The following is a 27043-nucleotide window of genomic DNA, read 5'->3' as shown; positions in this document are numbered from 1 at the left end:
AAATCCAACTGACATTTTTCAGTCATAAAATTTATGTCCTGCAGCTTTCTAATGTCAACAAACAGTATTAGGCTTCCATGTTAGTAAATCTGTTCCTGTATGTGCAATTCTAAACTTTTTATTGTTGTATTTCACTAGTTGTTGTACTTCATATGCTGTGCATAAATCAAGAGGGTCAGAATGCATTATGGTAAAGTAAGATAGTCGTTTTGTAATCAATCTCCTGCACTTTCAGCATTTGCATATAGCTGCAGGCTTTTCCACAAAGAGGAAGTAAATCTGAGTGAGGAAGGCTGCTGCAATTCTCCCATTTCGACAGACAAGAAAGAGCTTGCAGACCGATCACATCTACTGTCTCCAGTTTCTTTCTTTGAAACAGGTTAGTATGTTTTCTGATCTCAACACATTTATAAAGACATAAAACCTGTGTTTGTGCTAATATCGTAACGTTGAAAATCTATTATTATTTTTGTTATTAGTATTATTTCTTTATTTTTTTTAACTGTGTCTCAAGTGTAGATAAAGTAAATATAATAAAGACACACTTTTTCAATCCTAGATGTTATGAAAGGCCTTGAGAAGATTGATTGATGTAATTTTCATATGATTGAATGATCACTCATATGATTCTGCATAATGTAAATAGAGTGTCATTAATGATTCAATGTGTTCATTGTTATATGTACAAAGAAAAAAAAAGATTTGGGGAGCTGGCTTAATGTGTGTTTGTTTATTGATTTCTATTGCCAGGGTAGCACAGTGGAGCAGTGGTTAGCACTATTGCCTAACAGCATAAATGAGTTATTGAGTTTCACTCCATGACTTGGCTAAGAGCTTTTCTGTGTGGAGTTTCCCTGTAACTGTGTGGGATCTCTCCAGGTACCCCGATTCCTCCCACAGTCCAAACACATGCAGTTATTGGGGTTGGGTTAACTGATTCAATTCAATTCAATTCAATTTTATTTATATAGCACCAAATCACAACAAAAGTCGCCTCAAAGCGCTTCATAGGTACAGAGAAAAACCCAACAATCATATGACCCCCTATGAGCAAGCACTATGGCAACAGTGGGAAGAAAAAACTCTCTTTTAACAGGAAAAAACCTCTGGCAGAACCAGGCTCAGGGAGGGGCGGCCATCTGCTACAACCGGTTGGGCGGGAGAAGAAAAACAGGAAAGAAATTCTGTGGAAGAAAAACAGAGGTTAATAACAGATATGATTCAATGCAGAGAGGTCTATTAACACATAGTGAGTGAGAAAGGTGACTGGAAAGGAAAAACTCCCGGGAGCCTACGTCTATTGCAGCATAACTAAGGGAGGATTCAGAGTCACCTGGTCCAGCCCTAACTATATGCTTTAGCAAAAAGGAAAGTTTGAAGCCTAATCTTGAAAGTAGAGATAGTGTCTGTCTCCCGAATCCAAACTGGAAGCTGGTTCCACAGAAGAGGGGCCTGAAAACTGAAGGCTCTCCCTCCCATTCTACTTTTAAAAACACCAGGAACAACAAGTAGGCCTGCAGTGCGAGAGCGAAGTGCTCTAATAGGGTGATATGGTACTACAAGGTAATTAACCCTTTAAGGCCTACCATAGAACCAAGTCCGCCAGAGCTTACTTTATATTTTTACATGCTGTAGTGCCATTTTTGGGAGCATTTCAAGTTGCTATAAATCAATACAAGTGTTATCGCCCATATTTTAATAATATGTATGCATTAAGTCCATAGTAACTACATTAATTGCAAAAGAGTGCAATAAACTACAAAAAAATTGAAAATCCTTTTTGTTTTTTTTACATATAATTCTACTTGGAGAAATTTAAGAGGTTTATCCCTCAAAACTTTAAATACAAAAAAATTGCAAAAAAGTAGTTTACAACAACAGGAAATTTATTTTGAGTGTCTTCATAGTTTTATTTTTGAGATACACCAATTTTTATATACTGCAGGAAAAACGAAAAACAATCCTATGATGCAAATTTGCAAAGAAAACAGCATGTGCATCACAATAAACTATTTCCACAGTGCAATTCGAGTTCTAAACATCCCAGAAACTATTCAGAAAAGCATTTTATAAGTCAAACATGACTTATAAAAACACCAGTATAGGCTTTTAAGGCCTACAAGTAAAAAACTACAATTTCCGCAAAAATGACATCACTTCCGGTTTCGGGCAGGTAATGGCGTTCATGCGATCATTCCGCTGACATCTTTTTCAATGTGGGAAGTGTTACGAACAGCTGATCGGATCGGCAAAGCATGTTTCTGGAATATTATGTTTTTGTTCCTGCAAGCGCCTTTTATGCAATTTTTGCAAAGCTACAGTGGCTTGCAAAAGTATCCGGCCCCCTTGAACTTTTCACATTTTGTCACATTACAGCCACAAACATGAATCAATGTTATTGGAATTCCACATGAAAGATCAATACAAAGTGGTGTACACGTGAGAAGTGGAACGAAAATCATACATGATTCCAAACATTTTTTACAAATAAATAACTGAAAAGTGGGGTGTGAGTAATTACTCAGCCCCCTGAGTCAATACTTTGTAGAACCACCTTTTGCTGCAATTACAGCTTCCAGTCTTTTAGGGTATGTCTCTACCAGCTTTGCACATCGAGAGATTGAAATCCTTGCCCATTCTTCTTTGCAAAACAGCTCCAGCTCAGTCAGATTAGATGGACAGCGTTTGTGAACAGCAGTTTTCAGATCTTGCCACAGATTTTCGATTGGATTTAGACACCAGACAGGTCAGGGATAAAGTTATTGAGAAATTTAAAGCAGGCTTAGGCTACAAAAAGATTTCCCAAGCCTTGGACATCCCACGGAGCATTGTTTAAGCGATCATTCAGAAATGGAAGGAGAATGGCACAACTGTAAACCTACCAAGACAAGGCCGTCCACCTAAACTCACAGGCCGAACAAGGAGAGCGCTGATCAGAAATGCAGCCAAGAGGCCCATGGTGACTCTGGACGAGCTGCAGAGATCTACAGCTCAGGTGGGGGAATCTGTCCATAGGACAACTATTAGTCGTGCACTGCACAAAGTTGGCCTTTATGGAAGAGTGGCAAGAAGAAATCCATTGTTAACAGAAAACCATAAGAAGTCCCGTTTGCAGTTTGCCACAAGCCATGTGGGGGACAAAGCAAACATGTGGAAGAAGGTGCTCTGGTCAGAAGAGACCAAAATGGAACTTTTTGGCCAAAATGCAAAACGCTCTGTGTGGCGGAAAACTAACACTGCACATCACTCTGAACACACCATCCCCACTGTCAAATATGGTGGTGGCAGCATCATGCTCTGGGGGTGCTTCTCTTCAGCAGGGACAGGGAAGCTGGTCAGAGTTGATGCGAAGATGGATGGATCCAAATACAGGGCAAGGAAGAAAACCTCTTGGAGTCTGCAAAAGACTTGAGACTGGGGCCGAGGTTCACCTTCCAGCAGGACAACGACCCTAAACATAAACCCAGGGCAACAAAGGAATGTCTTAAAACAAAACATATCCATGTGTTAGAATGGCCCAGTCAAAGTCCAGATCTAAATCCAATCGAGAATCTGTGGCAAGATCTGAAAACTGCTGTTCACAAACGCTGTCCATCTAATCTGACTGAGCTGGAGCTGTTTTGCAAAGAAGAATGGGCAAGGATTTCAATCTCTCGATGTGCAAAGCTGGTAGAGACATACCCTAAAAGACTGGAAGCTGTAATTGCAGCAAAAGGTGGTTCTACAAAGTATTGACTCGGGGCTGAATAATTACGCACACCCCACTTTTCAGTCATTTATTTGTAAAAAAATGTTTGGAATCATGTATGATTTTCATTCCACTTCTCAAGTGTACACCACTTTGTATTGGTCTTTCATGTGGAATTCCAATAAAATTGATTCATGTTTGTGGCTGTAATGTGACAAAATGTGGAAAAGTTCAAGGGGGCCGAATACTTTTGCAAGCCACTGTATATGTGGATGGAAACCGTGACCTAGGACAAGCTGATAGCATAAGATGTAAGTACAACTCCTCCGGTTTCATAGGCAAAAAAAAAAAAAAAAAAAATTGTGCCAGCTTACGTGGTTCCGGTTCTACAGGGATTTAAAAATAGTTATGCAAAACGGAGCGTGCCTGTTCTGACTGGCTTTAAAGGCTTAAGATAAGATGGGGCCTGATTATTTAAGACCTTGTATGTGAGGAGCAGGATTTTGAATTCAATTCTGGATTTTACAGGAAGCCAATGAAGGGAAGCCAAAACAGGAGAAATCTGCTCTCTCTTTCTAGTCCCTGTCAGTACTCTTGCTGCAGCATTTTGGATTAGCTGAAGGGTTTTCAGCGAGTTTTTAAGACATCCTGATAATAATGACTTACAGTAGTCCAGCCTGGAAGTAATAAATGCATGAATTAGTTTTTCAGCGTCACTAAGAGACAGGATATTTCTAACTTTAGAGATGTTGCGCAAATGGAAGAAAGCAGTCTCACATGTTTGTTTAAAATGCGCGTTGAAGGACATGTCCTGGTCAAAAATGACTCCAAGGTTCCTCACAGCGTTACTGGAGGCCAAGGTAATGCCATCCAGAGTAAGAATCTGCTTAGATACTATATTTCTGAGATTTTCAGGGCCGACTACAATAACCTCAATTTTATCTGAATTAAGATGCAGAAAGTTAGCGGCCATCCAGGTCTTTATGTCTTTAAGACATTCCTGCAGTTTAACTAATTGGTGTGTGTTACCTGGTTTCATGGATAGATAGAGCTGCGTGTCATCAGCATAGCAGTGAAAATTTATGCTATGTCTTCTAATGATGCTGCCTAGGGGAAGCATGTATAATGTAAATAGAATTGGTCCTAGCACTGAACCCTGTGGAACTCCATAATTGACCTTAGTGGGTGAAGAGGACTCTCCATTTACATGTACAAATTGGAGTCTATTAGATTCATATGACAGAAATCACTGCAGTGCAGTACCTGTAATACCTACAGCATGTTTTAATCGCTCTAATAGGATATTATTGTCAACAGTATCGAATGCTGCACTAAGGTCTAGCAGGACAAGCACAGAGATGAGTCCACTGTCAGAGGCCATAAGAAGATCATTTGTAACCTTCACTAAAGCTGTTTCTGTGCTGTGATGAGCTCTGAAACCTGACTGAAACTCTTCAAGTAAGCCATTCCTCTGCAGATGATCTGTTAGCTGTTTGACAACTACTCTTTCAAGGATTTTTGATATGAAAGGAAGGTTGGAGATTGGCCTATAATTAGCTAAGACAGTTGGGTCTAGAGATGGCTTTCTGAGTAAAGGTTTTACTACAGCTAGCTTGAAGGCCTGTGGTACATAGCCGATTATTAGAGATAGGTTGATAATATTTAAGATCGAAGAATTAATTAATGACAGGACTTCTTTGAGCAGTTTTGTAGGAATGGGGTCTAAAAGACACGTTGATGGTTTGAAGGAAGTAATTATTTTAGTTAACTCTAAAATAATATAATATAATAATATAATAATGATCAACTGGAGAAAAAGAGTCTAAATGAATATCAATGGTACTAAAAGTAGCTGTAGATAATATTACATCTGTGAGATGATTATGGGTATTTTTTTCTCTAATGATTAAAATTGTATTTGTGTAGAAGTTCATGAAGTCATTACTAGTTAACGTTAAAGGTATGGTTGGCTCAGCAGAGCTCTGACTTTGAGCTCAATACATCCAACACAGAAATAACAACTAACTGGCCAACTTCATTTTCAAAAGAAATCCTTCAGACAGCACGTTACTGATGTGTAGCCAGACCGTTCTCACTCCCGATGCATAACATCCCAAAGTTTTGTCACGTCACATGCCGTTCCTGAGGAACATGAAAGGCTACCTTCCGCATTCTTATGGTACGTGCCAGGTTATGGATGAAATCCAGTCGAATGACCCTCCTGCTGTAATAGATGTTACAGCCATGTATTCCAGCCCTAAACTTAACCTTATCCCTAACCATAACCGTATTCCTAACCTTAACCAACACTTTAATGACATTAAATCTCTTCCGTGTATCCTTATCAGGATCAAGCTGATAAGGGTGAAAGGCGGGGTACACTGTGGACAGATCGCAAATCTGAATTAGGCAACCGTTCACACCAATTTAGATTAATCAGTTACGGACTGATTCTTATATAGTGCTTTTCTACTCTCCCGGAATATACAAAGCGCTGTATACAACATGCCTCATTCACCCATTCACACAAGTACAAACTAATAAACATTCACACTCCGATAAACAGGAGGGCAATTTGGGGTTAGTATCTTGCCCAAGGATACTTGGCATGCAGACTGGGGGAGCCAGGAATCAAAGCACCAACCTTCCAATCACTAACTGAGCTGCACTACCACCTGAGCCACAGGCACCAGTTAAGCGAACCCTACTAACTGCATGTCTTTGGACTGTGGGAGTAAGCCGTAGCACCTGGAGAGAACCCACGCAAACATGGGGAAAACAAACTCAACACAGAAAGGCCCTCACCTGGTAATGGAGTCAAACTGAGCATCTTCTTGCTGTGAGGCAACTGGCATTGTTACTTACATGAACTAATAATGTAGCAACAGCTTCTTGCTGGTAAATGGTATCTATACATGTACTTTTAATTTATACTGTTGTGTCCCCTATTAAAATGCTCTTAGTATGCTGCAAACTATAAATCATTTCATTGAGGAGTGATCATTTCTGTTACTCTTTTGGTTTAGGTTTTACCATATTTTCCACATTTATGTAATTGCTCATTTGAATGGTCCACTATTCATTGTATCCACAGGTTGAATCGGTTGTTCATTAAAGCTGCCAAGATGGTTTTCAGAGTGAGAAAATGCAGGCTTCAACTTTTAAAACTAATGAGTATAACAGCAATTGCTTTGGTCTTCATCCTTTTATGGAATTTATCTGGATTTTCCTTCTGTCGTCAAGAGCCAAGCCTTTGTGCCTGTCACAAATGTCTAACAGACAGTGATCCTTGGTTTAATTACCTTATCAATGAAGCACCTAAACCCTTTATGTCACTGAAACATAAACCCTCAGAGGAAGATTTCAACTGGTGGAAGGTAAGCAATGAAAAATAAACTACATGTCATAATGAACTTTTTGGGCTACTTTGGCCATATTAAAGTTATTAAAGGCACTACTTTATTGCTGTAATATTAATTTTGTGACATGTCTGATTACTGGCAGAGGAGGAGCAGTACAATACAGTCTGTCATATAATTACACAGTTTAATACTGCTATTAAGTTATATGGCCTTGCCGCACCCCAAAACCAAAATATTCAAAATATTCCTTCACTGTTTAACAAAACATTCTGTACAACCCTAAGGCACCTTGTGTTGTGACTGGATTTTCACTCCTTACTGGCTGAAGAATTGTAAAATAATATTATTTCTATACTTCATCAATGTACTTAACATTTACTGACAATGGCATGTTCTGAATGAAATTTTAGAACAGTTTCTTAGTAGTAATATCACACAATAAAAAATCCAACTACACGTAAAACTGCATTATTGAATTGAATTGAATTTTATTTATATAGCGCCAAATCACAACAAAAGTCACCTCAAGGCATTTTATATTGTACAGTAGATCGTATAATAATAGATACAGAGAAAAAGCACTTTGGCGACAGTGGGAAGGAAAAACTCCCTTTTAACAGGAAGAAACCTCCAACAGAACCAGGCTCAGGGAGGGGAGGGGCCATCTGCTACGACCTTGGGATGAGAGAAGGAAGACAGGATGAAAGACATGCTGTGTAAGAGAGAGACAGAGATTAATGTTGGTGAATTTTAAAATATTTACCCTCCTTGGACCTGGCTCCCACATATGTGGACAAGACATTTTCAGTTGTCTAGACCAAAAAAAGCAACAAATTTTGCTCTACAAGGGCCTGATATCCACTTACAAGAACATCATACTGCCACTGTTCTATTGAAATTTGTAACGAATGTCCTCATGTATGGATCTCATTTTTCTCAAAAAAGACCCAACAAAAAACTGGTATAAAAAAAATCAGGTAATTCTTTTTATGACTCAAGCGTTATTAGATTTTAATATTTTTTGAAAAAACAAACAAAAAGAATCAGGTAATTCTTTGTTTTCACAATCATCAGGTCCTAATCAGCCCAAAAAGCAAAGAGAAATTTAAAGTGTATACCATCGTAGAGTTTGGGTCTTAGGGGGTTAAGTATCAAAAGTAATTATTCTGCAAAAAAAACGTTTCCCCATCAACGTAATATTGACCAGTATGACTGCGGTGCATGTTTAAGGTTGAACCTGGACTGAAATATTTCATTTTCTACTTAATCTCCAGATCATCATGATCTATACAATCTCGTTATTGAAGCTTTCATGTGAGGACCATGCATCTCCAGGAAAAAAAAGAAAAAAACAAAACACGTTATAATGAGCTCACAAAAGCAGGTCTACACCTTGAGTTATATTAGAATTAATAAAATTATAGCTGAGTTAAAGGCCTAAATGCAACATGGTTAATTGTCTACTGTGATTTTTTTTTTAACCCTCTTGAGGCAGGCAGTGCCGATTTGCAGCAGTTAAAAACCACCAACCTGATTACCCCACATACATATTTTATGAGTTTTTTTACTCAGAAGTACCACTGCAGGACTTGGTTATGCATTAGCAACTAAAACTTAATTTGAGCCTGAGAGGGATAAGAAAATAATGGTGTTACAAATAGATTGTCTTTCTTAGTACAGAAACTAATAAATACTCAATTTAACAGAAAAATTGTAATCCCAATCAGGTGTTGTAAATATTGCAATATATTCTTAAGTTTATCATGGTTTATTTCACAACGTTTTGTAACAATATGCTCTGCAGCCAGGAGATTTAGGTCACAATATGCAGGACTCCAGAGACAACAAGTAAACTTAAAAGACAGTGTTATTGCTTGAGCTCATAGAAAAATACAAAACAAAATTGAGCTGGGGTAGAGATGCAAAACTTGGAGATTAAAGGGAAAACACAAAAACAGGGGAACACATAGCAATTGGAAGAATGTGACAAGGAACCAGGGAAAACCGAGGGCTTAAATACGCACATTAATTAGTTCAGGAGAGAGGATACAGGTGAACAGAATATAACTAACAACACAAAGGGAAGCATAAATGGTAAATGGTAAATGGCCTGTATTTGTATAGTGCTTTACTTAGTCCCTAAGGACCCCAAAGCGCCTTACATATTCAGTCATCCACCCATTCACACACACATTCACACACTAGTGATGGCAAGCTATATTGTAGCCGCTGCCACCCTGGGGCGCACTGACAGAGGCGCGTGAAGATAAAGCACACAAGACAAGAGACTGGCAAAATAACAAGAGAAGTAACAGAACATAAGAACAGAAACACATACTTGACACAATGACAGAAAGCGTAACAAACATAGAGAGAAGACTTCATACAAGAGGGTAGGGAAAAAACAAACATCCCTGTAACACTGATAAAATGAGACACAGTACTTTTATTTATATTCATATTCCTAGTTCATAATAGTGTAAAAGTCCTCCATGACTTTTCCAAACATGGCAGTATTTTGATTGTTGCCATTGTAACTTGAGAAGCTACAGTCTAAATTTAGGTAAAAGGTAACACATCCATGCACATTTTAGTAATTGCATCTGTCAATGTGTGAAATTTTCAAGAGGTTAAAAAAAAAATTAAAGAAAACGATCTTAACATAAATTCTAATGGCAAAAAGGGAGACTAGGATGCTAAAGATCAGCAGCAGGAATTTACCTGGAAAACGCAGATGGCTGATTGATTAGACACACGAGTTACTACTACAGTTACAACAGTTGTGAGATCCTGGTTTGCATTGTTGACACCAAATCGCATCAAGTCCTAGAGAATGTTAGACTTTTCCAAGGATTACATTTATTGTCAGTTATTCTGTTTGTAATTTTTCGGTAATTAGTTTCTAGGTGGAGCAAAGAGTTGAAAGGTGTCAGGTTTTGTTCTCTCAGGATATCCGGATTGGGCCACCTCACACTGGGTCATTTTGGAGTTGAATGTGGAATTGCTGGGATGAAAATCACCGCATCCAGATTTGAGGGCATTGGCAAAAAAAAACCTGGCATGCACTGCTGATTGGGAACTCCAGTTGAGGTAGCAATCACAAGTGGAAGAGTTCAAACATCTCACGGTCTTGTTCACTAGTAAGGGCAGAGTGGAGCGGCAAGACCCTGCCCCCAACTATATTCACAAGCTCTGGATAGTAACTGAATGAATGACATCACAGATACACAGATGCGCATTTAGGAGGGACTGAGAGCAGAGCTGCTAGTCTTCCTGATCAAAAAGAACCCGTTTATGTGGTTTGTGTATTTGATGGCGATTCAATTCAGTAAAATCACAACAACAATCGCCTCAATGCACTTTATGTTGTAAGGTACACGCTACCACAATACATACAGAGGAATAAAACACAACAATCATATGACTTCATATGAACAAGCACTTTGGGGACAGTGAGAAGGAAAAACTCCCTTTTAACAGGATGAAACCTCCAGCAGAACCAGGCTCAGGGAGGGGCAGCCATCTGCCACAACTAGTGATGGTGAGAGAAGGAAGACAGGATAAAACACATGCTGTGGAAGAGAGACAGAGATTAATAACAAGTATGATTCAATGCAAGGGGTCTATTAACCCATACTGAGTGAGAAAGTTCAATGAAGAAGCAATACTCAAGTAATTATGGAAATCCCCCAGCAGCCTCCATCTATTGCAACATAACTAAGGGAGGATTCAGGGTCACAGGTCCAGCCCTAACTATATGCTTTTACAAAAAGGAAAGTTTTAAGGCTAATCTTAAAATTAGTGATAGTGCCTGTCTCCCAAATCTAAAATGGAAGATGTTTCCATTGAAGAATGGGCCTGAAAACTGATGGCTCTCCCTCCCATTCTACTTTTAAAAACACTAGGAACAACAAGTGCGGCTGCAGTGCTCTAATATGTTACTATAACGTCATTAAGATAAGATGGTAGACTGAACATTTAAGACCTTGAATGTGAAGAGCAGGATTTTGAATTCTATACAGGAAAGCCAATGAAGGGAAGCCAATGCTGGTGCACTTTGGATTAACTCAAGGCTTTTCAGGGTTTTTTTTTTAGGACATCCTGATCATAATAAATTACATTTGTTCAGTCTAGAAGTAATAAATACATTAACTAGTTTTGCAGTGTCCCTCTGAGACAGGATATTTATGAGTTTAGAGATACTGCGCAAGTGGGATGAAGCAGTCCTACAAATTTACCTTTAAAATGTGCATTGAAGGACATGTCTTGGTCAAAAATGTCTCCAGGGTTCCTCACAGTGTTACTGGAGGCCAAGGTAATGCCATCCAGAGTAAGAATCTGGTTAGATTTTATATTCCTAAGATTTTCAGAGTATAATAACCTCAGTTTTATCTGAATTAAGAAGCAGAAAGTTAGAGCCCATCCAGGTCGGTCTTTAGGACATTTCTGCAGTTTAACTAATTGGTGTCTGTTATCTGGCTTCATGGATAGTGTTGGGTGTCATCTGCATAGCAGTGAAAATGTTATCCAGTTGTACACCATAAGTGGTCAAAGCACAGAACCCTGTGGGAATCCATAATTAACCTTAGTGTGTGAAGCGCACCCTCCATTTACATGAACAAATTAGAGTCTATTAGATATAACACAAACCACTGCAGTGCAATACCTGTAATACATATAGCATGCTCTAATCGCGCTAATGGCATATTATGGTCTACCACAGGGGTCGGCAACCCTAGGCACGCGTGCCACCATTGGCACGCGAAGGGTTAACTGATGGCACGCACGACCATAGCTGGACTGGCCATCGGGCATAAGGGCATTTGCTCGGTGGCCCGATTATTATTATTATTATTTTTTTTGGTGGTGGACTGACCAGACGCTGGTCGGTGTGTAAAAATAACTCAGTTGTTTGGTGGTGGCTATGGCGGAGCTTCCACAGATTCAGTAAAATTAACAAGTGGTGGAGGCCAGCAGGTGGATGAGGGAAGGGGAGGCAGGAGGAGGAGAGACCCGAGGCAGCTGCCGGTCGGAGCGTCAGGTGAACTGAACTTCAGGTAAGAAGTTAATGACCTGCAGTCTATCTGGGTCAGATATAAACCAAGTTTAGGTGGAGTTTATTTTCGTTGTGCTGACTTTTTACAGTCAGTTACAATAACTCGTACTGCGTACTAGCTAGCATGACGGAATTTATATACTGCTGGGCGGGTGCTATGATTTTATTGATAGTGAACTTTATTTTATTCATAAGGTTAGTTAGTAGAGTTGCCAACTGTCCCGTACAAACGGAATCGTCCCGCATTCAGAGAAATTATTACGCGTTTCGTGTTGAGCTGAGAAGGAACACAGTTTGTCCCGTACTTCAGCCAGGATGGAAAAAGACACAAAGCTGGAGTTATTGTGTCTTTGCTGCACAGCTGCATCTTCTTCTCCTCTCATTCTCTCCCCTCTTTCTCCTGTTGCTACTTCAATCATGAAACTGATCAATGATCAGCTGATCAGCTTTTCTCTCTTGTTTGTTTATCGCTCACTTTGCGCCAGAAAGAGGAAACTGCCGGATGTCGCACTAAACAACAGCAGCACATTTAAGCTTGGTCAGCTGTTGTTAGAATGTATTTAATATTAATTTCTAGTATCAGCTGATGTTTGCTGGAGCCACAGCTGTAAAAACTGCTGGTCATGATATCGGTTTGTATATCTGGTGAGAGGGAAACATGAAGATGAAACCAGGAGATGTCCTTACTAAATCATCAGAGCTGAACAGGTGATGGAGAAACAGGTTTACCTTTTAGGTGACATGAATGAGTTGAAGGGAAGTTATGAACTGTTTCTGAGAGACAAATAACACCAGGATCCTTTTCTACGTAGCTGACAGCTGGTAACTGTGCAGGGGCGGGTCTAGCAAAGTGTTGCCAGGGGGCCAGGTAGGGCATTAACAGGGAAAGGGGGGCACAAAGAAATACTTTCTTATTCTCATTTAAAATGTCTGGCTGTTATTAAATAATTATCTAAAGCTTACAACCAAAGTTTTTATCTGACGTAAAATGAATAGAAATCATACATTTACCAACAAGACAGTGTACATCACTGTCACAACAGCGTTTGTTTTCATTCAAAGGCTTTATGGCTTTAATATCTGGGGGGCCGGTCTTTAGTCAAAATGCATCCATAGACTCGAGACACAATGCATTTTTGGGACTTCCAGGTGTATGGACCAATGTTTTATTTTCTGATCAAACTAGAAATCTTTAATGAGCAGCTAGATTTGTCTCGCATTAACTGGCCAAGTTAATGCCAGTTAATGCGACATCGAAGCAGCTGGAATCTACAGCTGTGCGTGTTCATGGAGCTTGCATTTTCACCTGCTGGACATCACTACCTGACAAGTTGAACTGTCTTCAGAACATTGCAGAGGCCTTATTGACAGTATTTGGCTCTACATATCTGTGTGAGCAGATTTTCTCTCACATGAGTGTCCTCAGGTAGCTGTCTGAATGTTGGACACTCGGAGACCTGTGTCTCTGAGTGGGAGACCAGAGATCACATTAACATGTGTATCTCTGTATTAACAAACATACCATATTGGCCCAGTTTATTTTTCTTATCATTGTTGTGAGGAGACCATAAATAGCATTTGTATTTTCTGTTGTACAGTTCATTTGCTGTTATGGAGTTCTTGTTATGAATAAAAAGTGTCTTTTTTTGTTTCAAAATAGCTGATAACTATTCGCTGATAGCTGCCAACATTTGCAAACAAATATAATTCTATAAAGTGGTTCTATATAATGTGTAACTGTTAATATAGAGCGTTATTAAATTTATTGCTAATGCAATCATATGGCTCACTGACTTCTGAGGAAATTTTAAATGGCACTCGCCATCAAAAAGGTTGCCTACCCCTGGTCTATGAAGCGAGATCGATCAACTGCAGACCAGACAACAAACGACGGAGGCACCAGACAAATGCAATCAAACGATGAGTTTATTAACACAGGAGAGGAAACATCAGCATATGTCTTCCTCTGACAAAAATACATCAAATGCTGGTTTTATAGCATAGAAAATTAACGCCCCCACATACACGTCAATACAAGTCAAAAATACATTGTTTACAGACATGAGCACATCTCGTACATCTTAATAACTATAAACAGTCATATAACTTCTCTTTTCTATAACCCCTGCCTTCTAAGATAATAAACTTCAAGCTTCGGGATCGTTAAGAGCTAATAATTGACCCTCGTCACCAATCACTAAGTAGACTGAATTGGCGCAGGTCTCAAAAAGAAGCAGAAGACACTTGGGCCTTTGCTCAGGCCTGCTACTAAATTAATATGTGTATTGTAAGCATGCATGCAATTAACCTGCTATGTTCTCATCTTCCCTCAACATGTATCACCTGGACACTCTCACCAGTGAAGCTTAAAACCCTCTTGGATGGAACATCAACTCTAAACAAGCACAGTTATGCATTGTGTATAGAATGAACTCAACCTGTGAATAGAAAGGTCAATGTGATAACAAACATATTCAATGCAATATGAACCCTATAAGAAATATTACTGATAAAATAATACTGTAAAACATGTTATTAATACATTTATCATAAGGCAGGTTATACGGTAACAATAAAAGAATCTCTGAATCCCAACATCTACCATATCAAACGCTGAACTGAGGTCCAGTAGGACAAGCACAGAGATGAGTCCATTGCCAGAGGCCATAAGAAGATCATTTGTAACCTTCACTAAAAGCTGTTTCTTTACTGTGATGAGCTCTGAAACATGAATGACTACACCTCATAGGCTCCTTCTAGGTGAGGTGTTTCAGGCATGCAAACTGGTGGGATACCCTGGGATATGCTGTCAGTGCGTCCCGGAGCGGGTATGGCTACAATATAGCTTGCCATCACCAGTGTGTGAATGTGTGTGTGAATGGGTGGATGACTGAATATGTAAAGCGCTTTGGGGTCCTTAGGGACTAAGTAAAGCACTATACAAATACAGGCCATTTTACTATTTATGCTAAATCGCCAAGGTTTCGTTGAAAAAAAAACAACTATTTTTTTTATTTTCATTTTGTTCAAGTCCTAAATGAGCATGGATGTTCCACAGTTGCTAAAATTCTACAAAAAAGAAGAAAGAAAAATACTACACACATACACAAATATGCATACTGTATAATATATACATACGTATATATGCACCATAAATTTGAAGTAGAAGGGGACTAAAATGTGCCTTGAACTGGAGATGTCATGTCAGCCTCTAGAACTTTCTTCTTCTTTGTCAGCTCTTGCAGCGGGACAAACAAAACTTCACTGTCTACAATAAAACACTAGAAAGTGTGTTTCAGACGATAACACCAATTGCAGATGTTGAAGAACCTCGCCCGGATCGCTGCAGGAGTTGTGCTGTGGTGGGAAATTCTGGAAATTTGAGAGGATCACATTATGGGCCAATGATAGATGCCCATGATATCGTAATAAGGTAGTCATTATTTAAAAGCATTATAAGCACTTTAGAAAAAAAATCTAATTTTAAGAATGTTGTTGACACAATGACAAAATCTAAAGAAAAATGTAGATTAACATTACACAGGCAAGTGGAATGTAAATAATGTTTAATGCGATTTAAATTATTATATCTCTTAAATGTTAAGTGTGTATACTAATTATGTATCCCTCTGTACCTTTTAGAATCAATCGTGGGCGTACCAAAGGCTATGAAACAGATGTTGGAAGCAAAACAACTTATCATGTCATGTATCCAGAAAGTGCAGCTAGATTGGAAAACACCACTAGTCTTTTGTTTTTTCCATTCAAAACATCTGACTTTTTGTGGCTTCTCAAGGCCTCAAATCCCAGGTAGGCCAAATATGACCACTAACCTTCGGTTGTGTGCACCCCCATCACTTTAGTGTCTTTCTTTTTGTCATCCAGTGGGCCATTCAGGGGATCAGTTCAAAATCTGAACTATAAGAAAGAGTGCAGTCTAGTTGTATCAGATTAAACAAGCAAACTAAACAACGAACAAAACTTTAGTTAAAAGCTCAAGGGCTCAGCGCAATACCAGATGGTGTGTATATCATATAATTTAAATTACAGGAAATACTGAAAACATTTTTTGAGACACCTCAGTATTTGATTTTGAGTTGTTAGGTTTGTGTCTCAGGTCATTCTTTTTCCAAAAGAGTTTGAGAGGGTTAGGGTTAGTTTTTCACAAAAAGCTATTAAATACTCAGTTCAACTTTTGAATTCAAATTTTTTGCACTGACCCACAACAATCACAGTGAAATGTTAATTGGATATATTAAATTTAAAATTATTAGGTAATTGTTAGCATGTATTTTCTAAATAATCAGTTCTCTTTCAAACTTAATTATACACTTTCTTTTCAACAGACAAAATGGTACCCGAAACTCTAAGATGATAGCTAACAAGGATTTGGTGAGTATTTTAAGTTTAGCTAAATAAAACTATGCTGTAATGAATTGTAAGCAGTTCAGCAATAAATTTGAGCTAACATTAGATCAGGCAGCCTACAAATAAACTAATGCCTTTTTCCACACTGGCTAAGCTCATATACAGTAGCTTGTACTATTAACCCTCTGGGGTCAATGGACACGCCAACATGTCAAAATCACATGACCTATTTAAGATGGCACAGCAAGAAGATGCAACAACCGAGAGTCTCTGTTTCATCTTATGTCGAACGCCTGGACTTCAAGCTATATACCAGTTTTTAAAACATATTGATAGGCCACATGAAACAAGAGTTATAATCAAAAATACACTAAATGTTTTTTTTCTGAATAAAACAGTAGTATTTACAGCGGGAATCAATGGTAAAAACCCTCTCAGCTTGTGAGTAATATTGCAACATGTGGCATTTGGTTGTTTAGGAAAAGGGAAAAGTTTTAGGAGTGACAGGGCAAGGGAAAGCGAGCGAGCGAAAGAAAGAGAGAGAGAGAGTGACTTTTCAAATGTGACAGATTAGAATAGAATAGAATAGAATAGCCTTTATTGTCATTGTACAGGGTACAACGAAATTGGAGTGCCACTCCCTTGGTGCAAAATACAATAATAAATATAAATGTAAAATATAAAAGGTACAATAAAACAATCGTAAGTACTCAAACAATAGTAAGTACGATATATATACAGGATAGCAGCATTAATATAATGACAGTATGAATAGCAGCATAATATAATGACAGTGACAGTATGATATAGCTAAGCAGGTTCAATTGTTTTTGTGCTTATTTACTACGGTGATAGCTCTGGGAAAGAAGCTATCCCTGAATCTGTTTGTCCTGGTTTTATGTGACCTGTACCGTCGGCCTGACGGTAATAGTTCAAACAGATGATTGCTGGGGTGAGAATGGTCCTTGATGATATTGCCAGCTCTGCTGAGGTACCGAGAGTTTGCAATGACCTCCAGGCTGGGCAGAGAGCAGCCAGTGATCTTCTGGGCTGTGTTGATGACCCTCTGCAGTACTTTCCTGTCTGCAGCTGAGCACCCTGCATACCATGTTGTTATGCCATACGTTAGGATGCTCTCTATGGTGGCTCTGTAGAATGTCACCAGCAGCCTCTCCTCCAGGTTGTTCCTCCTGAGCACTCTCAGAAAGTGGAGACGCTGCTGGGCCTTTTTTGCCACCGCCGTGGTATTTGCAGTCCAGGAGAGATCATCAGAGATCTGCACGCCCAGAAACCTCATGGAGTGTATCCTCTCCACACAGTTCCCGTGAATGTAAAGAGGGGCCGGGTCTGCTCTGCTCTTCCTGAAGTCCAAGATAAGTTCTTTAGTTTTCGTGGTGTTCAGTTGGAGGTTATTAACTGAACACCACTCAGTCAGTCTGTTGACCTCCTCTCTGTAGTCCGACTCATCCCCCCTTGAGATGAGTCCAACCACTGTGGTGTCATCCGCGAACTTTATGATGGTGTTTGAGAGATGGGTAGGGGAGCAGTCGGATGTGTAGAGCGTAAACAGGAGGGGACTCAGAACACATCCTTGTGGAGACCCGGTGCTGAGTGTGATGGTGCTGGACAGGTGGGGGCCGAGTCTGACAGACTGTGGTCTATTTGTCAGGAAGTCCTTGATCCAGAGGCAGATGGGGGTGGAGAGTCCCAGGTGAGACAGTTTCTGGACCAGGATCTCTGGGATGATATGATTAAATGCTGAGCTGAAGTCCAGGAAGAGCATTCTCACATAGCTTCCTCGGTGCTCCAGGTGACTCAGCGCAGTGTGGAGCGCTATGGTGATAGCGTCCTTGGTGGATCGATTTGTCCTGTAGGCAAATTGGTGGGGGTCCAAAGTGGGAGGCAGACTGGCCCTGATGTGCTGACAGATGTTGTGGAAGTTTTCCACTTAAATAAAGCCTGCAGATGAGCGGTGAGCGGTAGCCAACATTCTTTAATCAAAACACACAGAACAGAAAACCAAGCTTGGTGGAGAGCCTGCATGACCACGGGGCAGGGTCAGCAGAGTCTCACTGAGCCTAGTGTGGCTCTCAGTTAAATACCTTCTCCAGGAACAAAAGGCAGTACACAGCTGTTTCACACCTTAAGATTCACACTCCCTTGCTACCTCCCAGAGTCCTTGAAGAGACAAAAGACTGGTCCTCTGGAGTTCCTGTTTCCCCCAACATCCTTACTACACCCCCTACCATTTGTCTTAAGTATGAGTGTCAGACATGTTAAAATCACCAAGGCATTACAATAACGTGATTAATACATAAGTGAAAGAAATTCCATTACAATCCCACCCTTTGATTCTTAAATCAAGAATCACAATAATACCAGAATTTCTTTCCCGACACTCTGTACATCACATCAACATTATTGTACACTTAAAGGAGTTTCACACTGTGTATCCTCACTTCACTGTTCTCTCACCACCCTTTGTTCATCTTTAATCTTCCCCCCAATCTAAGCTCTCACATGCAAATGGCAACAACAATGATACAGAGGAAAGGTCTTCTCCAGAGTGTCAAAGTACTTTGCATGGCAAAGTGAAAAAGCATTGGATGGTCATTCCCAGTCACAGTCATGGCTCCTGGTGTCTGTGCCATTTACAGAGTCATAATTCCAACGCTGATCTTCCTCTGTGCTGTCACTTTTGGAGCTTGGCATGCTCTCTCCATCCCTCGATTTCTGTTCCAACGCAGCTGTAGATTTAAGGCAGAGCACGTCGTACACCTTAGTTGTCTTCCTCAACGTCAACGGCGAAACTCTTTCATTTTAAGATTTTGCTGTTCAAAATCTCCTCGTGACAATCCTTTCGAAGCACATACATACATCCACCCTTTTGTCAGGTCAAGGTGGAGGTGCAATCTTGCATACTGGTGTCAAGTCAGTAATAGCTTTTGTCAGTCCAATCAGTCCCCATTTTTTATTTGCTGACAGTAGAACCTTTCGTGACGCAATAAGTTTCTACTGCCAGCAATGACGTCATTTCAAAAAAAAGAAAAAAAGAATTTAGACTGGATTACCTCGCGGAATCCTTTTTGTCAGGGACTTGTTTTCTGATTGTCCCAAATAAGTGGCTTTCTTCCGAGCCCATTTTAATTTTTTGGAGAAACTCACTTGCGATTGTTCAACATGTTGTGTAGCGCTTTCGATCCCGATCTTGCAGGCCTGCTTGAAAAGAGAAAATTGCTAAACAAAAAAAATCTAAGTGCACTGTTAAAAATCAAAACAATATGAAGGCCTCTTTTTAGGAGTTGTCTAAGCATACTCTCTCAGAATGATAGATCAAAACAAAACTAATTGGCAGGTTCAAAGTGGTACCAAAAGAAAATGCATCAGTAAATCTCCCAAACTTTCATCCACCAGTCACACACCTCACACAACAACAATATTCTATTAGATAATGAGTTTTGTTTTCCACCATGTACCCAGATGTGTGTCATGATAAGACCTCCCCCACACATCAGAAACAAGAAACTCAATAATCTATTAGTCTCCACTCATCTGACCCCCCTGCAGCATTCTGTTCACCCCTGCAATGATTCAATCATCCTTCCCCAAAATAATACTAGTTCACTAGCCTATGTATCACTTCTTAACCCACTAAGTGAACCGGACAAGATGATGGTAACAGCAATGCATGCTTAAAATGCTATTTGGTCTTCATGAGCTTCATTGCATGTGTGTATGTGTTAGTAGGATTAATGCATTTTTCTGTTTGTGTAATTTTTGTGTACCTCTCCTCTTTGCGGTGCTCCAGACACTTTTCAATTCTCCACGCAAGGCAGTCGTTTTTCTTCCCAGTTTCCTAAACCCAAATTTCATTTCCCACACTAAAACAGCCATGTTCTCCCCTGCTCCTTCCACTGTGGTCTCATCGCATCTCTCCCCCTTGCAGCAGTCCAGTGAGAGTCAGTTGTCCTGTGTTTTCTACTGTCTCATCTTGCCATTTTGCTCCAAAAGTGGCAAATGTCCAACTCAGACAGTCTTTTCAAAGGTCCATTCACACACAGTGAAGTTGCAGCTCGTCGGAAATGCACATCCATCCATCCAGTCATGATGATGCCATTTTTCTCCTGGCTGTCGCTGTCTTGCACAGCTGCTGCTGCAATTTTTCTTCACTGCTCAGGACACTGCTGTGAGCTCTTGATATCCATCTCGTTGTTCTGGAACTGCATTTCTTGTCTTCAGGGAGAGATTCTTGGAGCTCTCAGGGTGACAAACACATGGAAGTTAAGCTGTAAAACAATTCAGCCAAAACTTGGCTTGAGTGTTTCTAAATGATGTTAACCTACAATTTTCTTCCGACTGCTGCACATGGAAATTTGATCAGGGTCTGCTCTTCACCTGCAAGTGACACGCTGAGACATTTTGATCATTCTTATCACTGCTTAAAGAAACACGTCTCCCCTCTCTGGTTCTGAAGTCCCCTTTCTTAAAAACCCAAAGAGATTGTAGTTGTTCTACACTGAAAATCACCAAACCCTCTTCCTATTTTTTTTACTTATTTTCATCAACAATTCTGCTAATTTTGTGAGTGTGTCCACCCTAGGGGAGCTGGTGGCCTGCAGTACCACCGTCTCCCGCTAGTTGGAAACAACTTTTACGCACATTTCTACACTCCTCTCTTTTTTTTTTTTTCTTGTTTTTGTTCCCTATTTTCAACATTTTGAACCCCATTTTTCACTGTTTTTTTACACACATCAACTTTTCCCACACAACCATTCTCTGCAATCTCACAACATACTTTTACCCACAGTTCTTAACATACAGTCACACATTGAGTTTTGTCCATGGCCGCTCGGCGCAACGTCCGCTGCTACTGGATCTAGATCCCATATTTACATTCAGAGCGTCCTCTGCAATGGCCTTCTTCCCTTACCGGCAGAAAAGTGCTAAAATACCGTCACTCCACACACTGTATTGTGCAGACGTGAATATCAACGGTGGACTCGAACCACCGTTCCCTGTGATGGACCGGTGTTTCTGCAATTACTCTGGCAGACAACTGCTTTTCTTTTGCACAACACCGGAACCGAACACAAGCCTGGGGACTCGAACCCCAGGATTTTCCCTCCGGAGACTCGAACTCCGGAGCAGCAAGCACTTCACCGCTCGGCCAGGCAAAAAACTCTCCCTGACTATATACAAAGTTAGTTAGAACTCACCCATCTGCAGGAGTCCCCTCAAAATCGATGGTCTCGGTGGTGACTGAAACACACGGCTCCGTGACTCCTCCATTTCCTCTGCTTCAACAGCCGGTAGGACAAAGGTACCTTTTCCCTCAGGGGTGATCAGCCCATCCACGGAACCGTTGTTCAGCGACCACACGGACCACCCTGCTCGCAGCGCCATTCTGTTGTGGAAGTTTTTCCACTTAAATAAAGCCTGCAGATGAGCGGTGAGCGGTAGCCAACATTCTTTAATCAAAACACACAGAACAGAAAACCAAGCTTGGTGGAGAGCCTGCATGACCACGGGGCAGGGTCAGCAGAGTCTCACTGAGCCTAGTGTGGCTCTCAGTTAAATACCTTCTCCAGGAACAAAAGGCAGTACACAGCTGTTTCACACCTTAAGATTCACACTCCCTTGCTACCTCCCAGAGTCCTTGAAGAGACAAAAGACTGGTCCTCTGGAGTTCCTGTTTCCCCCAACATCCTTACTACACCCCCTACCATTTGTCTTAAGTATGAGTGTCAGACATGTTAAAATCACCAAGGCATTACAATAACGTGATTAATACATAAGTGAAAGAAATTCCATTACACAGACCAGTCTCTCAAAGCACTTCATCACTACAGGCGTAAGTGCAACAGGCCTGTAATCATTTGGGCTGACCACAGCTGTCTTCTTGGCGATGGGGATGATGGTGGAGGTTTTGAGGCAGGGCGGGACGGTGTTTAATGACAAGGAAAGGTTGAAGATTTTAGTGAAGACTCCGGTCAGTTCGTCAGCACATGCTCTGAGAACCTTTCCATGTATTCCATCAGGACCTGCCGCCTTCCTGGGATTCACTGACCTTAGAACACACCTCACTTGATGCTCCCTAAGTGTTAGTGTGCCGGTGCTGGGGGCGGGTGGAAGTGGTGTGACAGCTGAGGGCCTAGTCGTCTCAAAGCGGGCGAAGAAATGATTTAGATCCTCAGCCAGCGAGGCATCAATCCTAGATGTCGCCTGGTTATTGCTTCTGTAGTTGGTAATGTGATTGATCCCCTGCCACATTTTTCTGGGGTCGTTGTCAGCAAAGTGATCTTCAATCTTTCTCCTATAGGCAGCCTTAGCTTTCCTGATGCCTCTACTTAGGTCTACCCTGGCCGCCCTATACGCAGCCCTGTCCCCTGACTTGAAGGCAGTGTTGCGGCTTTTTAGGAGGGATTGCACTTCGCTATTCATCCAGGGTTTTTGATTTGGAAACACCCTGACCCTTTTGTTGACGGTGACATTATCAACACAGTTCCTGATGTACGAGAGTACAGTGTCTGTGTACTCCTGGAGGTTGTGGCTGGAGAATAAATCCCATACAGTAGTTGAGAAGCAGTCCTGCAGTTGAGAGAGGGCTCCTTCAGGCCAGGTTTTTATTGTCTTTGTCTGGGGCTTTGTTTTTCTCAGCAGGGGGGTGTAGGTGGGGGTGAGGGACATGCAGAGGTGGTCAGATCCAGCCAGGTGGGGGAGGGGTGTCGCTCTGAAAGCATGCCTGATGTTTGAGTAGACATGGTCTAAAGTGTGTTCTCCTCTCGTAGCAAAGTCTACAAACTGGACAAATTTAGGAAGCACAGTCTATAGGCACACTTTGTTAAAGTCGCTGGCGACAATAAAAACCCCATCGGGGTGGGCAAGCTGTTGTTTGTTTATGGTGTTGAGTAAGAGGCTGAGAGCCATGCCAACGTTAGCATCCGGCGGTATATAAACAGCTATCACAATAACTACTGTAAACTCCCTCGGGATGTGACGTTTAGAGGGTTTGGGGGCTATAGTTAGTGTCTAGTGTAGTCATTGATTTGTTTTGTGTGTCAGTTATACTGCTGAATGTCACAGTTAGTGCAAAAAGCCACCAAAGAAAGACTGCAATGTAAACCCTAACTCCAGCAAGAAAATGGGACGAGTGATACACCTTCTGCTGTCAGACCTGCAAAGGTTTAGGCCTGTGGTGTTCTCCATTGTCTTATAGTTACTTATTTGATACAGAACAGCTGATTTGTCTTGATGCATTCTCATCATCCAGGAAAGTAAATCTCCAAAAGTTGATTCTGTTCATCTGGACATAGTGTTTTGTGGGAGAAACGTTTCGTCACTCATCCAAGTGACTTCTTCAGTCTCAGAAACGTTTCTCCCACAAAACACTATGTCCAGATGAACAGAATCAACTTTTGGAGAACAGCTGACTGTTCTATAAATAGTTTTAAATGGTTATATATAAAATACTTGAGACCTTGACTGCATTTTTAGGTAAATAGTACCATATAACCTTGTGTCAGGAGTTTTCCTGCAGTGCAACTCAGGTCGGAATAAATGACACTCAGACAGGTTAACGTGTACACGGGTGAGACTCAACGGAGACTTACACCCTGCAATAGTTGTCAGCCTTTATTTATAGCATTTTCAGAGACATACAGGAAGAGATAAAATAGAACTGTGCTGCGTGCAGGCTTCCTATTGAACAGAGCGTAACTTCTCTATTTAAGCTGAATACTAAAAGAGCAAACACATCTAGATAATGAAATGTACTTTTAAGCATAACATAATAAAAATCCTAAAATCCTAATAAAATCCCTTAACACCTTGTTGTATGCAAAACAAATTACAAAAATAATTTTTAGAAATGTATAATTTCTATTTGCATTTAAAGTTGTGAAAAAAACTTAAAATAAACTAAACTTGTTTTTTTTTTATTTTTAAAAAAATATAAAACTTTTTTTTTTATTCACACTGTAAACCCCAACAGTCTACCTGACTTATAAAGTTTGTGGACATAACAATCGAAATTTCTCACAAAGTTGAAACAACTTAAAACTTTTCTGTTCTGTTAACGATTCAAACAGTTATAATTGTACATGGCTTAGAAGTTAAGAGTAAATACTGCTTTCTTAATTATGATTTTTGAGTAAATGTTTTTTTTCCGAGCTCCGCATGTGTACATCAACTACGTCATGACGTTTTCTCTTTAACCTGAACGACGTTGACAGAAAATTCTGTTCAATATGGCTGCCCTTCTTGAGCGACTGGAGAGCACATTTGGAGAAACTTGTAAGTAAAACGGATCCTTTGTTATGTTTATTTTTTCCATAAAAAAGCAAGTATATTAATATGTTGCAGCCAAGAACTTCTTTTCGAATGCGCTGTTGTGTTAAAAAGCACAGACCCAGGTGGTGAATAGTTGTTCGCGCTATTTTTCAAACATAGATTATGTCGTCAGTTTTACAGTTTTAACCGATTAAAACACAGTTTTAATAAGAATCACACATAAAGAAAGGGTCTTAGTGATATTTTAATGACCCCTTGCCAACGCAAGAAATTTCGCGTTTTTACAACAGCAGCCTCATTGTTCGGCAGATTTTTTTTTCTTCTCATTAGCATCGTTCAAAAGTGACTTAGCTAGCAGTGGCAACTTCTGTCTAAAACAATTAAAAGTAATAACCAGATTGAAATATAGCAAGGTGTTGTATATTATATATTAGAGTATATATTATAAAGTAGAGTACCCTAACTCATTACAAAGTAACCCACTACACCGCTGAATGTTTTGCTAGATTACAGGTCATGCTTGTCACATTCTCTCAAACCAACCTTACTTATTTAATTGGCAGAGTTGGCAGTTTGTCTTGTAATTGGAAGGTTGCCGGTTCGAGCCCCGGCTTGGACAGTCTCGGTCGTTGTGTCCTAGGGCAAGACACTTCACCCGTTGCCTACTGGTGGTGGTCACAGGGCCCGGTGGCGCCAGTGTCCGGCAGCCTCGCCTCTGTCAGTGCGCCCCAGGGTGGCTGTGGCTACAATGTAGCTTGCCATCACCAGTGTATGAATGTGTGTGTGAATGGGTGGATGACTGAATGTGTAAAGCCCTATACAAATACAGGCCATTTACCATTGATACTGTGTCTATTCCAGGAGGACGCATTGGATGAGTCGACCCTCATTGACGCTCCAGTTGCCCTTCTCACAGTGGTTAAAGACGGCGCTTCCCAGGCCAGCCCGTTTTACTTCCTCAGTAAAATGGGCTGAGGAAGTGAAACGGCATCACCTAGTCGCCTTGTGGTGAAAGGCGACTAGGTGATGCGTGATATTCCCAGATTTGCAGATGCATTTGCTTTATTGTTTGGCTTGATCTATGCTCTGCATTTAGACTACCCCAGGAAGCTCGTTCACACATTTACCTTTGTCCAAAATATCTTCATGGGGCTTGATGACGGCAAACCCCTGAAACCCCTGCCTACATGCTCTTAAGGAATATAAGGCAATGTTTGTTAGGACATGCACTCTGTTACTGAGCACTTTGTTTGAAGCACTTTATTTAAAGCACTTTAAGTTTACTACAGGCTTTGGGTGGATTTAACTCCATCAGTTTATCTAATTTTCCTATACTTGACTTCCTGTTCTGGTTATTTGGAAGCTGATCGTCTTTCTTTGTACCCATTTTTAAAAAAATTGTTTTTCATTTCTATTTAAAAAAAAAAAGTGATTAGTATTTGACTTTTTGTTTTGCATTTTTGTGTATTTTGGGAAAGATACAATTAGGACTGATGTCGTCCTTTGTGATTTTATAAAAAGATGAATGCTCTACACTGAATTTATAATGCTCACTTTATGGTGCCCATGTCCATGTTAGTGGTTTTATAAAAACATTTGTGATGTTTTTAAATTTACATGAAAAAATGTTAAATAAACAAAATGTAAAGTAACAAAATTTCTGTGCTTTTTTTAGTAGTCTACACTCAAACATTGAAACATAAATATCTTTTAATTAATAATCATATAATTTGAGTTTAGGTTGTAATATAATTGCATTGTGTTGCATCAAAATAATAAACTACAAGAAACACAAAAATATTGAAATTAAAGAATACAGTCTTTGACTAAAGCTCAATTAATAAAATATAAAATATAATTTTAAATTTTTAGGTTAACAATAAATACAAATTTTGAGTACCCCCATACTTAGAAGAGATGAGTTTGTGTACTTAAAACTTTTGTGGAAACTGATTACCTCAAAAGATTTAAGTTCAGTCAACTTGTTCGGGTTTACAGTGCAGCTTTTATGATTTTTTCTGAATTTAGATGGATTGTGTTAATGCAGTAGGGTATTCAGATATTCGAGGTTGTGCTGAAAATAATGATACCTAACAAGGCAAGATGAACAGTTTTTAAAGGTGAAATACAGAGATCAATTCACAAATAGTCAAAAATGGCCAATCTTAGGGTTAATTTGGCTTAGTCTACCCACCATTGCTACAGATGTGCAATACATTTTGGAAACCACCTCTTTCTCAGCTTTTCCTTTGTTGGAGTATTTGTTGCGTGCTCTGTTTT

The 27043-nt window shown here is 40.1% G+C and overlaps 1 protein-coding gene across 6 annotated transcripts in view; it reads left to right on the top strand.

Annotated features, from left to right (window-relative positions):
- The first annotated feature begins 295 nt into the window (after positions 1–295).
- The window catches only part of LOC100708134 (CMP-N-acetylneuraminate-beta-galactosamide-alpha-2,3-sialyltransferase 1-like), a 28772-nt gene continuing 2024 nt past the window's right edge, over positions 296–27043 (top strand). For 2 of the 6 annotated variants that reach the window (XM_019355336.1, XM_019355334.1), the window contains exons 1-5: positions 296–379; positions 6783–7065; positions 15343–15539; positions 15749–15916; positions 16453–16498. In XM_019355336.1, the coding sequence (XP_019210881.1) occupies positions 6814–7065; positions 15343–15539; positions 15749–15916; positions 16453–16498 (663 nt within the window). In that variant the 5' untranslated portion in view covers positions 296–379; positions 6783–6813. Of the gene's footprint in view, positions 380–6782; positions 7066–15342; positions 15540–15748; positions 15917–16452; positions 16499–24643; positions 25234–25624; positions 26163–27043 lie in introns of those variants that run through there. The other 4 variants (XM_019355338.1, XM_019355337.1, XM_019355339.2 and 1 more) reach the window with 4 other exon arrangements.

Source organism: Oreochromis niloticus, unplaced genomic scaffold (genome assembly GCF_001858045.2).
Source record: "Oreochromis niloticus isolate F11D_XX unplaced genomic scaffold, O_niloticus_UMD_NMBU tig00002964_pilon, whole genome shotgun sequence".
Lineage (NCBI taxonomy): Eukaryota > Metazoa > Chordata > Actinopteri > Cichliformes > Cichlidae > Oreochromis > Oreochromis niloticus.
This window is presented reverse-complemented; position numbering and strand designations above follow the sequence as displayed.